The sequence below is a fragment of the Apaloderma vittatum genome, unplaced genomic scaffold (assembly GCF_000703405.1).
Source record: "Apaloderma vittatum isolate BGI_N311 unplaced genomic scaffold, ASM70340v1 scaffold20002, whole genome shotgun sequence".
Taxonomy (NCBI): Eukaryota; Metazoa; Chordata; class Aves; order Trogoniformes; family Trogonidae; genus Apaloderma; species Apaloderma vittatum.
Window position 1 is genome coordinate 11,783 of NW_009702121.1, and position 15,552 is coordinate 27,334.

The 15,552-nt window shown below is 45.4% G+C and overlaps 1 protein-coding gene across 1 annotated transcript; it reads right to left on the reverse strand.

Moving 5' to 3' along the window:
- Positions 1-10,115: 10,115 nt before the first annotated feature.
- On the reverse strand, positions 10,116-15,292 carry LOC104267124 (chromosome unknown open reading frame, human C8orf76; the record flags this gene model as incomplete). The annotated part of the gene is made up of 4 exons (XM_009879426.1): positions 10,116-10,322; positions 11,479-11,611; positions 13,836-14,353; positions 15,149-15,292. Coding segments are annotated over 4 exons (1,002 nt in total), but the record flags the coding sequence as incomplete, so codon positions are not given.
- Positions 15,293-15,552: the final 260 nt, after the last annotated feature.

Below are 15,552 nucleotides of genomic sequence, written 5' to 3' on the forward strand. Positions count from 1 at the left end.
ACCTGCCCTCGGTAGCGTATTTGTGGAGCAGTCGATGGAGGTGGTTCTCTGGTTTTCATATGGCCGGGCACCTGAAACTGGGGAAGGCACAGTTTATTACTATGTGTTTTACGCACCTGCATAAGGAGACCGAAGGCTGCTAATTACCTGCCAAGCCCAGGCAATGCCGGCAGCAGTAGCAGCCTACCCTCATGCTGTCATCACACCTTAATCTTGATTTAGGAGGACTCCTTTAGGGCTGGCAGAGAAGCAGCGTTTCTGCTACCACAGAGTCTCGTGAGCCGTCCGCTTGAGGTGCACAGCAAGGACGTCTGCTCGCTGGGTTTCTAGGAAGGAGCCTGCTGACCACGACGTGGATGGAGACCAACAGTTCAGGTTACAGAGGACATCTCGCAGGCACCATGTGCTGGCTGCCACTCATTAGCAACAAGGGTGCGTTCCAGCACCCTTTGACACGAACTTCCAATCCCACCAGCTCAGAGCAATTTTCCTTACTGTGGGTCAGTTGTCTAGATTCAGACTGAAAAATAAAGCTGAGTAAAGAAGCAAAGTCCCACTAGTAGTGACACAGCAGTACATGTGCTCGCTTCAGCAGCACATACGCTAAAATTGGAACAATACAGAGAAGATTAGCGTGGCTCCTGCTCAAGGATAATAACTTTCCACATTTTTTCAAGGCCAGGCTGGATGGGGCTTTGAGCAACCTGGTCTAGTGGGAGAGAGGTGTCCCTGCCCACAGCAGGGAGGTTGGAACTAGATGATCTTCAAGGTTCCTTCCAACCTTAACCATTCTATGGTTCTGCGAACTGAGTCCCAATTCATTTAATAGCACGTGGACCTTAGAAATCCTCCTAGTTGTATCTGATTGAAGGTAAAGTTAGAGATCACTATTATTAAAGAGTTCTTCAAGGTTTCTAATTTTTAAAGAGAAACTGGGTGTCTACAGTGCTCATTAAATACAGTTATAGTCACAGAGGTTCAGCAACTTGAACCAAAACAGAAAAACTTTCTGCTGAACAATCCATTAAAATGAAGGAAGTTTCTGTGAGTGAAAGGAAACAAATAATAAGAAAAATAAATCACGAAACAAAGCATTTCCATTCAAATCCCAAAGTCAGCGCATGCCTAACATCTATTTATCAGTAGATTATTTTTTCTCACCAGCTTTATATCATCTTTTGTCTGAATCCAGCAGAAAACAGGAACCTAAACACACTTGCACATCTGACCCGTTTTACCTGACTTACCTCCTTGGGAAGGAATACGATTTAATTACTTAGGCTGTGGATGGTGAAGATTGTATGCAGCAGCAAGATCTCAGGTAAGGAAGGTTTCTCATCCTTGGAAGAGCAACCGTTTTGAAAGGATACTAAAATTTACAGAACATTATGAAAGGCACAGGATGGACACATCCTGCTCTAGCTTCATTGTGGACGTTTTCCTGTGAACCAAATTTTGGAGTCTGGACTAACAACAAACTATTGCATATAATTGTAAGTTCTGTACATAGCAACTTTTTTTTTTGATTCCTTGGGAAGAAGGGAACTTTGATTTTCATTCCTATGACAATTCTAGTTACTTATCTGAATATGACAACCATTCAAATAAAAGACTTTCATTAAAATCCTGTTGAGAATCATTTTGTTTCTTCATATTCTCGTGATTTGTGCACCTTGCTCTCTTCTCTTCCAAAAAGTAAACATGTTCCATAGAGTCAGTGCCCAGGTGAGGAGGAAACACCTTTTTTTTCCCTTCTGAAATCACCAGGAGCAGAATTAAGCATACATGTCTCCCCAGCCTAAGATTTTTCTTCTAAATTTGGTTCAGTTCTCTGATCCTGTTATGGCTATTGCCCAACTGGGGGGGTGGCACAGAAGGGGTTACGGGGAGAAGTTTGTAGATCACTCCCTCTGAAGCCTTCATTTCCTCAGGCCCTGACCCACCAAATCCATGAAGGAGCTCTTCTTATCTCTGTGGGGCAAGATAGTTTGCCTACAGAAGATGTGGAGAACACAGTTAATGAAAAGTAGATCAGGGACAAGCTAATAAGGTGGGAGGAGAACTGGGCGTTAAGAAGAGCTGGTTTGGGCCCTGGATGAGGGATACAGCTTGTGCGAGGTCAGGCGACAGCTGAACCTGAACACCGAATGTATGGAATTTCAGTTTTGATGGAAAACAATCGGAGTTTACAATTTCGACAAGAAGTTAAGCCAGAAAGCCTAACAAGCCCCCACAAGCTTGATCGCTCAGTGATGAGGGGAACGTGTGGTTACAGGCAGCTGCAGAAACCACCTGTCAGGAAGGTGACGGCAGGGTGCTGACATGCCTCCTCCAGCTGCTGGGAGGGAAGGGCTCGAATAAACACGTAACACACAGCAAATCACCCTCAGTGAGTCTGTGGGTGGAACAAGCTGAGTAGTGCAGTTGATTTACTTGAGGCTGTCCAGAGGGACCTGGACTCTTCATGCATGAAGAGCGTAAAGTTCAACAAGGTCAAGTGCAAGGTCCTACACCCGGGCTGGGGCAAGGGGGATCAAATAGGTTGAGAACAGCCCTGTGGAGGACTTGGGGATACTGGTGGATGAGATATTGGACGTGTGCCGCCAACATACACTTGCAGACCAGAAAGCCAACTGTATCCTGGTCTGCATCAAAGAGAAGCGCGGCCAGCAGGTCGAGTTCTGCCCCTCTGCTCTGCTCTGATGAGACCCCACCTGCAGTTCTGTGTCCAGCTCTGGGGACACACCCTGGAAAGGCCTCTAATTACCCTTCAAAGTGCCCCAGGGCCTCATCTGGGCTTTGCCAGGACCCATTGGAATGGAGGGTGGGGCAATAGGACCTCACACAGGATGTCCTGGTCCCGTGCATGGAATGGAGGGGTGGGCAGTATGGCCTTTGTGGTGGGTAGACCTCGGCTGGACGCCAGGTGCTCACCCAGCTGCTCTATCTCTCCCCTCCTCAACAGACAGAGGGAAGAAAATATGACGAAAAAGAACTTGTGGGTCTGAGATAAAGGCAGTTTAAGAAGCCAAGAAAAACAAAAAAAAACCAACGCATTTCTTCTCTGCTTCCTGTCAGCAGGTGATGTCCAGTCACTGCCTGGGAAGTAGGGCCCCAGCACACGCAGCAGTTGCTCCAGAAGACAAAATGCCTCGATGACAAATGCTCTCCTTTCCTGCTGTCTCTTAGTTTTTATTGCTGAGCACAACATCATATAGTATGGAATAACCCTTTGGTCAGTTCGGGTCAGCTCTCCTGACTATCTTCCCTCCCAGCCTCTTGCCCACTCCCAGCCTACTGGCCTTTGGAGGATACGTTGGAGACAGCCTTGATGCTCCATGAGCTCTGCTCAGCGGCAGTCTAAACCCTGGTGTGTCCTCAACACCTTCACAGCTACAAACACAAAGCACAGCACTGCGAGGGCTTCTGAGAGGGGAGTTAACTCCAGCCCAGACCCAATACAGCCTTACGTGGTCTGTCCTGGTCTCCCTGCACACACAGAGAGGTGTGACCAGTGGGGACAGTTGGCAGCGGTGGCCAAGCGGCTGCTCCCTCAGTCATGAGGCAAGCCAGAGTGGGCCAGGGCCCTGCGTGGTTCCAGTAAGCACTACAGGAGAGACCCTCTGAAAGCCACAGCACTGGGCAGCAGGGGACGTGCCAGGCAGTGGCGGATGCTCTGCTCCAGGTGCCAGAGCCTGACTGGGAAGACCTGGTGCTTCCCAGCAGTGCCTGCAGCCGGCTGCTGGAGCAGAACACCCAGCTGCAGCAGGCCCTGCAAGACCTGGAGAGGCAATGCTGTGCCCTGGAGATGTTGAACAGCCTCCAGTGAAAGAGCAGCTCTCTGGAAATGTGCAGGGAGGCAGAGAGACTCCAGCAGAAAAACGCTCACCTGGCTGCTCTCACAGCAGCAGAGAAAGATGCAGGTGTCTGCAGGAGACCTTTGGGCACCTGATGAACGTGCCAGTGCCGTGGCATGTCCAAAGCTCTGCTGAGGAACTGAGCATGAATTTGCTCCCTTAGCAGAGTGCTGGAGAAAGGAGAGAACGTGCTGGGGCTTTCCTGGCACAGCACCAGCAGAACAAAGTCTCACTGAAGGCAACTGAGGAATTCCAGGCCCAAGTGGCTGCAGGGGACAAGGGCTCATATTATGTGAGAAGCCTCAGGCAAAGGTGCCAGCAATTAGAGGCGCAGCTGCTGGAGATGGTGGGCAAGAACATCAGACTGGCTGAAGAAAATTCTCACCTCCATGGGCAGATGCGCTGGGCAGGAAAGGTTCAAGCTGAAAATGCTGACCTGGAGAGGCAACCGATGCGAGCAGCAGAGGTGCAAACTTCTGTCATCCAAGCCAGTGGCCGTCTTCGAACCCAGCTGGAAGCAGCAAAGCACAGACCAAAAGCCATGAGAGACATAGCACAAAGTGCTCAGAGAAAAGTCAAGACGGACCATGGAGAAGCCAGACAACTGTTTCAACTCCAAGTGAGTGAACCCAAGAATTGGTGTCAGGGCCCCTCAGAGTCAGCTTGGGCAGAGGACAGTCCTGGGCCCTGCCTTCATTCCGAGGAGGACCCTGCAAGCAAGACAGAAGAAGCGGTAGCAGACAAACGATCTGTCACCCTGCAGCCTCTGGGACAGCAACCGGGAAAGCTTTGAGCAGTCATAGCTCGATACAGCCCCGATCTGTCTGATAGTCCCGGTGAGCAGCCTGTACTAGAGCTTCCTTTAACAGCTGGACAATCTGTTTACTTCTTTGGACAGGTGGATGAAGATGGTTGGTCTGTGAGAGCTGGCGGATGGCACAAAAGGATTCATTCCCTCTAATTTTACCGAAGGCGATTCAGATGATGACCTGGAAAACAGGAACTGGAATGATCCTCGTTACGACATTTTCAGTCTCTCACCTACTTTGGAGGAAGATGAAGAGAATTTAGATGTGGGCAGCAGGGACTAAAAAGCATAAATAAATGTAGCCTGAACAAACCTCCAGAACACCTACACAAGTGAATTTGTACTTCAAAGTGATTTTTTTTTTTAGACTTTCAGATTTTGTAGAATAGAAAGACTTCTAGAGAGCAGGGCCTCTAATGGCCCCCAGCAAAGCCTTGATGAGGCCATGGGGCACTCTAGGAGGTAATTAGGGCCTTGCATGTGCCCCTGCAGAGCCCAGCAAAGGCCCCTGGGGCTTTCCAGAGGGCAACCATGCTATGTCAGAGCACCACTGCCGTTGGCAGCCATGGGGACCCTCCTGTCAGGGCCAGTTGCTGTGCATGTCCTCACCTTGGGGAGCAGAGAGAAGTGAGATAACAAGTCACGTTGCCCAAGGGACTGTCCGCACAGGCATTGCTCACGCAGCATCAAAGAACATTTGTGGGGCACCTCGAACCCACCGCTGCCCCTGCCCTCACACCCTGGGACTAAGCTGAACAAATAGGCTGGGCTTGGGCAGGGCTTTACAGAGCGTCCCCGTGTCCCTGCCCCAGCCTGAACTGGCCCTGCAGGTCTTTTGCCTCCGAGATGTCTCTGCTGGTGGCCTGCCAGTGCTGCTCATTAAAGCACTTCTGAGTGTGAAGCCTGATGCCTGCCCGCACGGCTGCTAATGGAGCACAGCTTGTGCGCACGTCTGCGCACGTCCCGTTGCTGCTCACACACACATCACCCAGAGGAGCACGTCTTTGAAGACATTGCCTGTGCTTGTTGCTTGTGCACCTTGGGACCACTTCACTGACCACTTCTTCCACAGGTCGCTTTTGTTGCTGAAAATAGGTCTGCCCCCCGCTGCTCCTCCTAGAAAACAAAGAGCACCCAGTCGTTCCTCCTCGCTGGGCCATTGCATACCACACTCCCCTTCAGCTCCCCCCTTGCTAGGCCTGCCAGCTGCACCTCCATTCCCAGGAAGGTGATGGAGCAACAGATCCAGGGAACAATTTCCAACTTGTCCTGTGAAGAAGGTGGTGATGGGGAGCAGTAAGCAGGGATTTACCGTATAAGGCAGTTCTGCCTTATACTATATCACCTATGATGCAGGAAGGTGAGATATTGTATCACACATGATGGCCCTCTGCTCTGCTCCCCTGAGACATCACCTGGAGTTCTGTGTCCAGCTCTGGAGCCCTTAACATAGGAAGGACATGGGCCTGTTGGAGAGGATCCAGAGAAGGGTCACAAAAATGACCAAAGGGCTGGAACATTGCTCCTACAAGGACAGGCCGAGAGAGCTGGGTCTGTTCGGCCTGGAGAAGAGAAGTAAGTCTCTGGGGAGTTCTTAGAGCAGCCTTTCAGTACCTGAAGGGGGCTATGGGAAAGCTGGGGAGGGGCTGTTTATAAGGGCATTTTGTGACAACACAAGGGGCAATGGTTTTAAACTAGAGCAGGGTAGACTTAGATTAGATGTTAGGAAGAAGTTCTTTACAATGCGAGTGGTGAAACACTGGAACAGGTCGCTCAGAGAGGTGGTGGATGCTCCATCCCTGGAGACATTCAAGGTCAGGCTGGATGGGGCTCTGAGTAACCTGATCTAGTTAAAAATGTCCCTGCTCACTGCAGGGGGGTTGGACTAGATGACCTTTAAAGGTCCTTTCCAACCCAACACATTCTGTGATTCTAAGGTCAGCTTTCCCATGTCAAATGAACATCCCATGGGGCAGTGCTCAGTGATTTCCTCTCCCAAGTCCCAGCTGCCCAGTCCTCTGACACAGAACTACAGTTTGAGCTTTACTGCATCCTGAAGTACTGTCAGTTTTCTTCCAGTTTCCCAGAATTTCCACCAGTGGCAAACCCTGCTTCATCTTACTTACTGAACCCCCCATGACTACTGCTGCCTCTGGTTTTAGTACCTTCCCAGAGAATGTGGGTCCCACAAGGACAATTGGGTGAACTCTCCCAGTACCAGCTGTGTCATATGCCATCACCATGCCCAACAGGTCAGGAACTCAGAGAGTCCTGCCTAGGGTGCCAAATTACTAAAATGGATTTGCTTGCATTTTTTTTCCCCCATCTTATTTTCTCCTTTGCTGTTGTGCTGAGGAAGGGGAGTGATGGAGTCTCTGGGTGGGCACCAAGCGGCCAGGCAAGGTCAATCCACCACACAATGACAGGACAAGGGGCAATGGTTTAAACGGAAAGAGGGCAGATTTAGATTGGACATAAGGAAGAAATTTGTTTTACAATGAGGGTGGTGAGACACTGGAACAGGTTGCCAGGAGAAGCGGTGGATGCCTCATCATCAGCCGCGTTCAAGGTCAGGTTGGACGGGGCTATGACCAACCTGGTCTAGTTCAAGCTGTCCCTGCCATGGCACGGGGGGGGTTGGACTACATGATCTTCAAAGGTGCCTTCTAACCCAAATCATTCTATGATTCTCTGATGATAAAACAGTGTTAATGTCACTAGCTACAGCACTAACATGTTCCCTCACCTCAAAGCCAGCAGTATTGAAACACACAATTAGATTGTGTTTGTACACAGCAATCATTTCAGAAGCACCAGATCCAGGGACAGAGGGTCCTTCCCAAAGTGTCGGTAACACGAGCAAGTATTAAAGTGACAAACTCAACTCAGTAATGCTTAATGGATTCTTACTTGCACTTTGCAATACTGAAATTTTCTGTTTAACTCAGCGTGTAGTACTTGTGCATATACTAATACCAATAACAATATCGTAACAGCGAAAACATTAAGAAGTCTATTACAGGCAGATGTAGAATTATGCTGAACGTAGAAGCAAGACAAGGCGTTCAAATGCAGGATGGAAACACAAAGCCCCTCGTGAGATACGACCAGAGACAGAAACCTGGCATTAGAAGCAGCATGCCAAAAGCGCAAGGAGCAGGCTAAAAAAGGAGGAATTGAAGTAGCTGAAATGAGAGATAACCAGGCACAAGTGGGACAAAGGAATATTTCATAGCCCCAGTGCAATAAATGCTGGTTATTTGGAACAGTAACTACGTGACATGTTCCGAACAACATTTGCATTGTTTTCTTTGTGGTAGTTAAAAACAACATTTTTGCTTTATTGTTATGTTTGAGAGAATACTGCCTGTGCTTAAAACTGCCACTTGCCTTCCACTCCTGGAGCCAGTGGGGAGTTAACCGTTGTGCTCCCAGCCTGAGAGACAACCTCAAGTCAAACCACCTGCCTGCGCATCAAAAAGTCCCCAGATCACCTTGGCTAGTCCCCGTGTGCTCTGGACATCTCAGTCACAAAAGGACAACGTTTGGCAAGTATTTAATTCGCTCTAATGCTATTTCTACCTTCTAAACTGTGGAGCCAAACCATTTGGCAAGTTCCCATTAAATACCCCTACAGACCTCATTCCACAAAAGCTGTGCTCTGGTGCCCTAACTACTCAACATGAGAGCTACTGAACCTAAGAGCAGTGGCAAAACAACTATTGCCCTTTTTGTGTCGCTACTCATGGCCTTAAGTATTAAAAACAAACTGAGAAAAGGCCCTTTTCCATTTTTTTGCTGATGTATTTGGCACTAAAGTTTCCACGTTTGCTCTGTTCTTGCTGCAAGACGTTCTACCGTTGATGCCAACATCGTAAGTGATTTACAGCACGTTATGGACAGTCTCTACTTAAAACTTAAGACATCAGTTTAGTCTCAAAAGTACCCCCAGCCCTTCAGGCAGGCTTCACTGCCACACGAATACAGTGCTCTACACATGCACACAAAAGATTCCACCTAGCAAAGCACACGCATGACTAAATCAAATATTCTGTCATACACTGTGAGTGCATTAATGCTCACCCAAGTACACTTGCCAAGTCATCATCTTTTGTAACACGCTGACCAGGATGTGGTTTAATTGCATTAAGTCACCAAACTATCAAAAATAATTTGACACTGCTGAAGGCAATATTCCATTTTTCCGGAGAGCTTTCACAGCCAACTTAGCAGAGGGCTATACCACACCACAGGTTAGTGACAGGTTCTCTAACCAGTATCTTAAACCTTCAAAATTCACCTAGAAGTAGCAGATACAAAGCATGTTCACATATGCCGAATTACCATTCAATTGTGACTTATTTATTCAGAACTCCTTAGTACTTCAGAAAGAAAATGCAGGAAAAGATGAAGAAAAGTCACGGCAAATTACGTCAATCCCAGTTTCAAACTACATCCATTAAAGAACACTTTTACAAAAAGTTACAAAGAATTTAAATCTCGGTTTAAGAGAAGATGCGGGAAGAGCACACCTTGTTTGCCTCAAATGTAAATTTATTTCAAGCAAAAGAAACTGCAGGGTAATCTCTGCCTTTTTCTGTAGAAGCCCAAAGCACGGAGCGTTGCTGCTTCAGAAGGTAAAGCCAAGCGGTGTCATTATCAGCTGAAAGCATAACATAAGGAGCTGTACGATGCAGAAACGACACTGCCAGCTTTCACAGCAAACATCTTCTTCCTTGTAGGATTTTACAAAGGATATGAGCTGACTAAACACTCTTCAGTACATATAAACAACCTTGACAGTTTTCCTCCTCCTTCCTCGTCTAAGCATACTGAAGACTACAGCTAGTTCTGCGCCTGCAAAAAACACTTAGCTTTGAAGAAAATCTCCTTCCCATTCTAAGTTAAACACTTGCCATTCTGATTTTTTTCCCTAAAACATATGGAATTATTCTTATTGATAATTTCTCAGTATATACATATTAAAACTTTCTAGCTATCCATCTCTGAAGGGGAAATCACTATAACGTCAATTAATCAAGAAATATTTAAAAAAATAATTAAGAAAATGGTTAAGTCTATGGCTCTAAATGCACCACCATAGAATTTGATACCAAGAAACTTTCAAACTGGACGTCATAAAGGGAACCTTCCATCTCGCTGGCATCACAGGCCTCAAGAAATCACATACATTTCAAGGACAACATGGTACACCTTACGATGGAAAGCTAACTCTGGAAGCTTGATTTTATACTGGATTCCTTATTATTTCAAATACAAACAAATCAGGGAGCAAAGAAAATTATGAGATGTTAAGAGTTTGAATACAGAGATTTATATATATTCTTAAAAGATGTACAACAAGAATTCTAAAAAAATGTAATATGAACTTTATTGCATATATCATTCCATAATAATTTGGAGACAAGAGAATAAATACAACAAAACCTTTAAGTTACCAAAGGTGGGAGATAAGTATCTGAATAGAACTGCCTGTCAAAGTGACATAAATCATCTTGAAGATTACCGAACCATTTCATTTCGAATTCTGTGGCTGATGCAGTTACCAGTGACGACAGCGCTGAAGGGCCTATGCACTTTACCTCACCTTGAAACTCCTCTTTTAGTTTTTCTGGTATAATGTCCTGCCCCATAGCCTGCGAACAGAGCAAGAAAGAAGATGAGAAACAAGAAAACCACTTGCAGAGAAAACTGCAGATCTGACATTAGTAACAGATGTTTACAAGAAAAGCCCTCAACACACGAGCCACATGCCATCCAGCAGAAGTTCCCAAGTCATGGTCGAGCCGTGTGCCTGTTGCACTGAGCAATAAACACGGAGAACCGAGAGCCCCAGCTTGGCAGCTGCACAACGCTGCCCGGCTGCTGGCTATGCTTGCTCAGGGGGATTTTTATTCTCAGAGTAGCAGCGGGAATCTCAACACCCAGCTCTGCATTCAGTGCTGGCCCTGCCACAGCCCCAACGCTCCGATCTCCTGCCGGCGGGTTTGGGACCAAGGAGAGCAGGCAGGGAAGTTTCTTTTTACGCAGCCTTTTCAAAACCTGAGCTGGTCTGCACGCCACTGCCCTCCCATGGATGAAACCCCACAGGACTGCAAGCCAACCCGGCAACGGCCTGGCTTTCACTGCCGTAAAACTGTAACGCTGACAGCAACGTTAGAATCTCACTGGTTTCCTTCTGTTCCTTAAGATAAAAGTCAGAAACTCTATGAATAGCACTAAAAAAGTTTAATCTCTGTGAATAAATTCATGCAATTCTTCTCTCCTCCTTTGTATTTCTTCAAAACCAGAACCCAGTACATCAAATAGAATGAAGAAATAACATTAAAAAGAATCTCTTGTCTTTTTCTGAAAATGTTTAATACTTTTTTTTCTGGAAGTGTTTAATACTGCTGTGGCCATCAAAGCAATCTCCACTCCCATTTCATACTTGTGATTAATTTTGTGGCACCTAAAACTCCTGAGATAAAACCTGCATCCCAGGAAACACGCCGTGATGATGCATCTGCAAATACAAGTCCAACGAGAAACTTAACAACCCTGAACATTCCTGAAAGGAAAATCTCATCAGAACCGAGATACACCTGCATGACACAAGCCAGCGTCGTATCGGCATCACTGTCAGTTCCCGACAGCACACCACCCGTCCCAGCTAATTGACCTTGCTTCCTGGCACAGTTAATTAGCTCAGGGGATTGTCACGCTTACGGGACGTTGTGCCTGACCAGCCTCAGGTACCTGGGCGAGCCTGTGCAGGGCTAAGAACTTGCCCACAGTGAAACATCCCCTCACCTCGGTCACCAACAGCAAGGACTCTTCCTTGAAACCAAGCCGTGCCACTTTGTCACCGATTTCTTTCTGACTTTTTCTGTTATTCTCTAGTGCAAAGGACGACTGTTGCAACTGGGTAAGCTGAAGTAAAAGCCTGCAATGAAAAAGACAGTTAAATAAAGGCAGAGCTGACACAAGAATAGGTCAACAAACCTACAACCAACTAAAATATAAAACAGCTCTTCTGACTTTTGCCAACTGCAAAAACTGCAAAGGAACTAATACCTCCGTGTCAGCCTGCCGTGGGTATGACATATTTGTGCTCTGACAGAAGTACCGAGAAGCACTTTTGGAAACCAACACACCAAGTACCTCTGGTTGTTCTGCACAAACGTTTTTCCTCCTGTGCATTTGTCACACAATTCAAGAGTGAAGCTCACACATGCTGGCATTAACTGCAGCCCATCAGGTGTCCCACGTCCTTATTAAACACTAACAAGACAGCAGAGCATTTCAGCCTATGGCAGTAATTGTCTCTTCTACCTAAAAAGCTAGAAATTTTGGGGGGGGTTAGACAAATATGAAACATCCTCCCAACACGGGCCAACCCTGGAATAATTTCTAAAACCTTTCACTGCGGTTTTATGTTCAAGGCATTGTCAGCACCATGATTTGGTGAAGGCTGGACGCTTTGCTCACACCATGGCTTCACGTCATGGAAGGACCCCATCACCAACTGCTCAGCCAGAGAGCAGGGGCAGCTTCCTCCTCACACAAGGGTTGTAAAACAAGTCAGCAGAGGAAATATATAAGTATATTCAACCACCGGGACTTAGCAATATGAATACTCAAACTATGTTTAATTCAAGCTTTATGCATAAAGAACACCACCACATTTTTAAATCACACTTACCAAAGTTAAATGAAGCAGGTATTATAAAAAAGGTGTGTATTTTTAAGAAGAGAAGACTTAAGATCTTAGATGAAAGTTTTCACTTGAGCTTTATAAACATCAAAATACAAGTCTGAGCCAATAGAACATTTATAAATTCAGTAAAGTTTTGACTGGGAAATTTAAAGTAAAAATTAAAAGGATTTTTTATTTGTAAAGTGTTTCTGTTTCAAAATTTTCATCAGAATAATGTAAGAAAGAATAAAAGTTAAACATAAGCATTTCTCAATTTTTTTTCCTGGCAAAACTAGAAGAGTCAATTACTCATGATGCTTTAACACAGAACCCTAACATTCCTTTTCCAAGTGCAATCTGCCCTGCACGTATGGTTATGCAACATCCACATCTCACTTAAAATCCAAGAGACTTGAAAATATTAGACAACCCATTCAATGAATAAGCCCTGGGCAGGAGAGCTGACCCGAACAAGTGTATCTGCAAATAAAAACCACCACAACACCTTGTAAAACTGTGCAGCCAAGCAAGGAAATCCCACATCTATAACTGTCTCAGTTCTGAACCGTACACACTGAAGTGCCTGCCTCAGAAATTATTTTAGTAGGAACGTAGCTTTAATATTCGATATCAGTACTAAATCTATCAAGTAGCAATTAAAGTCGCCATCTGTCAGTCTGAGTACAGTTAAAGGCTACTCTATCATTTTTTTTCACGTTTCTCAAATCCTGCCCTAACAGGGCAGTTATAAAGTGTTCACTGTAAACATTTGTGGAAGTTCATAAAAAGGCTTTAAACAGGTTCGGTGACTAACACCAAACCCAGTTCCTAACTATCTCTTTGAAAGATAATGTTTTGGGGATTTTTGTTGTGTGCAAGAGTTTTTCAAAGAGAGGGAGGAAAAGGAAAGAACGTTTTAATGCAGGCCTGTCAATCAGCTGTCACAGAGTTCATTTTTCAACCTCATCCATTATGCAGATTGAGGTTATTATTATAAAACACATTTTCGCTCGAGCACGAGGCTTCAAGCAAATAAGCCAGGTGGCAGTCACAGAAGGAAGACTGGCTGGCCCCTTCCCTTTGGGGCACTTCTGCTGCTGCATCTTTAATACCAAAGCAGGAAACAGCCACGCTCTAACAGGAGCATTTATTGGAGAACACGCTCTTTTACATACAATTACCTGAAAAGATTCATATAACAAGGTCACTGAAAATCGCTTTACTTCTCAACAGTGCATGACACTGGTTTACTCTTTCCATTCAGATTTAGTTTGCTCACAGCTATGATGCTAGTGGATTTTGCTTTTTGAAATATGAAGTGATAGCAGGGTGTTTCTAAGTTAGCATTGCCAATGCTGAAATTAACACAAATTCAAAACGTAAACTGAAAATACTATGGCTGGTAAAAATATGCTTTAAATTGTTCTCAGCTGGGAAAAGTTACCATTATTCTAAGAATACTTTTAGTTACCTTGCTCTAATAAATGAGGCACACGCCTTTATTCTAACTTTCTTCGACGTGTTCTGTTCCCAGGACTCCAATGCTACACCATTCCTTTCATGTGTTCTTCCCGGTTCTTCCGAAGCGCAGAGAGATTCTTTTACAGTTTGGCTGCTGCTACAAGTCTCTGCATTCCCCCTCTTTGTTTCTGTAGCAAGGTTGGACCAAGGGCCTTCCTTCTGGGCATCTGATCCATGAGGCTGCAAATCAATCTCTCTTCCAGTCGGTGTTTTGGAACTCCTATCACTTACATTCACCTCTTCGGACCGATTCAGATTTTTTTCTGGAATGACTAATGGAGACAAACTCTGTAAAAGGCTCATATAAGCTTCAGCGAGTAACTTCCAGTACCAAGGGTTGAAAGGATGTAAGCAGAGCAGTTGCTGCAGACACGTGATCTTTTTTTCTGCATTTTCCAGACCCTGGTAAATCGCCAACTGCAGGTTGAGAACTGTCGTTAGGTGATCTGTGTTGGTAGCGCTATTTCTCTAGAAACAGAAGATAACGGATTAAGACCAGGAGTAGGACAGAATCATCCTTCAAAGCTTAGGAAAATGTCTCCCTGAGTAACAACACACAAGTATCACTAAAGGTAATTTTAAAATTGTTACAAAACCGTGCTCTTAATTTTAAATGATACAACCTGATACCGATCATGCACGATCAAGCTGACAGCATTTCCTCCAGCTGCCTTGTTCCAGTCTGAAAGGCAAGAAGGCCCTCAATGCCATCATTTGTTTATTGGCCACCAGAGTTTCACACAGCTGCCCTTCTTTGTAGTATAGTACCTCTGGTATAAAACAAACAACAGCAATAAAATTCTAGCAGATGTCAGAGCCTCTGGACTTTTTCTTTTGTGGGAAAAACTCAATTTGGGGTTAGATACTCTTCTTGGTGGCACTTTGGCAGTGAGTATATGGAAATAAAAGGGAGTTTTGTACTGTCACTTTTATAGCGGAAAGATTTAAGCACTCATTTATTCCCTTTCTTATAATTCCTACTACATTACATTAATTCTGCCTGGCAGAGCATGATATTTAGTCCCTTCCAGGACTACCAGCCTCCCTGCACAGGGAGCTCATTGTGGTACAGGGTGTTCTGATTTCTAAAGAGTGATTATATCTGTAGCGACAGTTACCCTCTGTTTAACAAATACTCTGAGCACCGAACATCCTGAAGGATTATACACATGAAGATTATTTTTCCAGAAAATGGTCCATACAAAAGAACTACTGGCAATATTTTCCTGTTAACAGCCTAAAAGAGAGAATTGTATTATGTACCATTTTTTCTGCAATATCCAGAGCCTCTCCGTGCCTTCCTAGGCGACATAAACACCGAGCCTGGCCCTCTTGGACATCTCGTCTCATGGCAATGTTCCCGGGAGGTAAGAGCAGTAAGCAGTCTGAGTATTCGCACAGGGCTTTCTAGTAGCGTCAACAAAAAGAAAAGCCAAACAAAATAGTGAGAGATTTTGATTTAAAACCAAGCCTGACAGTATGTTTTGTTTACAACCCCAGTCACAAAAGGAATTCAGGAACTGAAGTCCAGACTTTCAGTTTTCTGGAGACAGCTACCACCTAGGCCAGCAACAGATGAGGGCCCTGGTACTACACAGCCGAGTCTAGACACGGACAAGCAACCTCAACCCTAACTCGTGGTTAAGCCCTGGCAGGATTCCCCACAC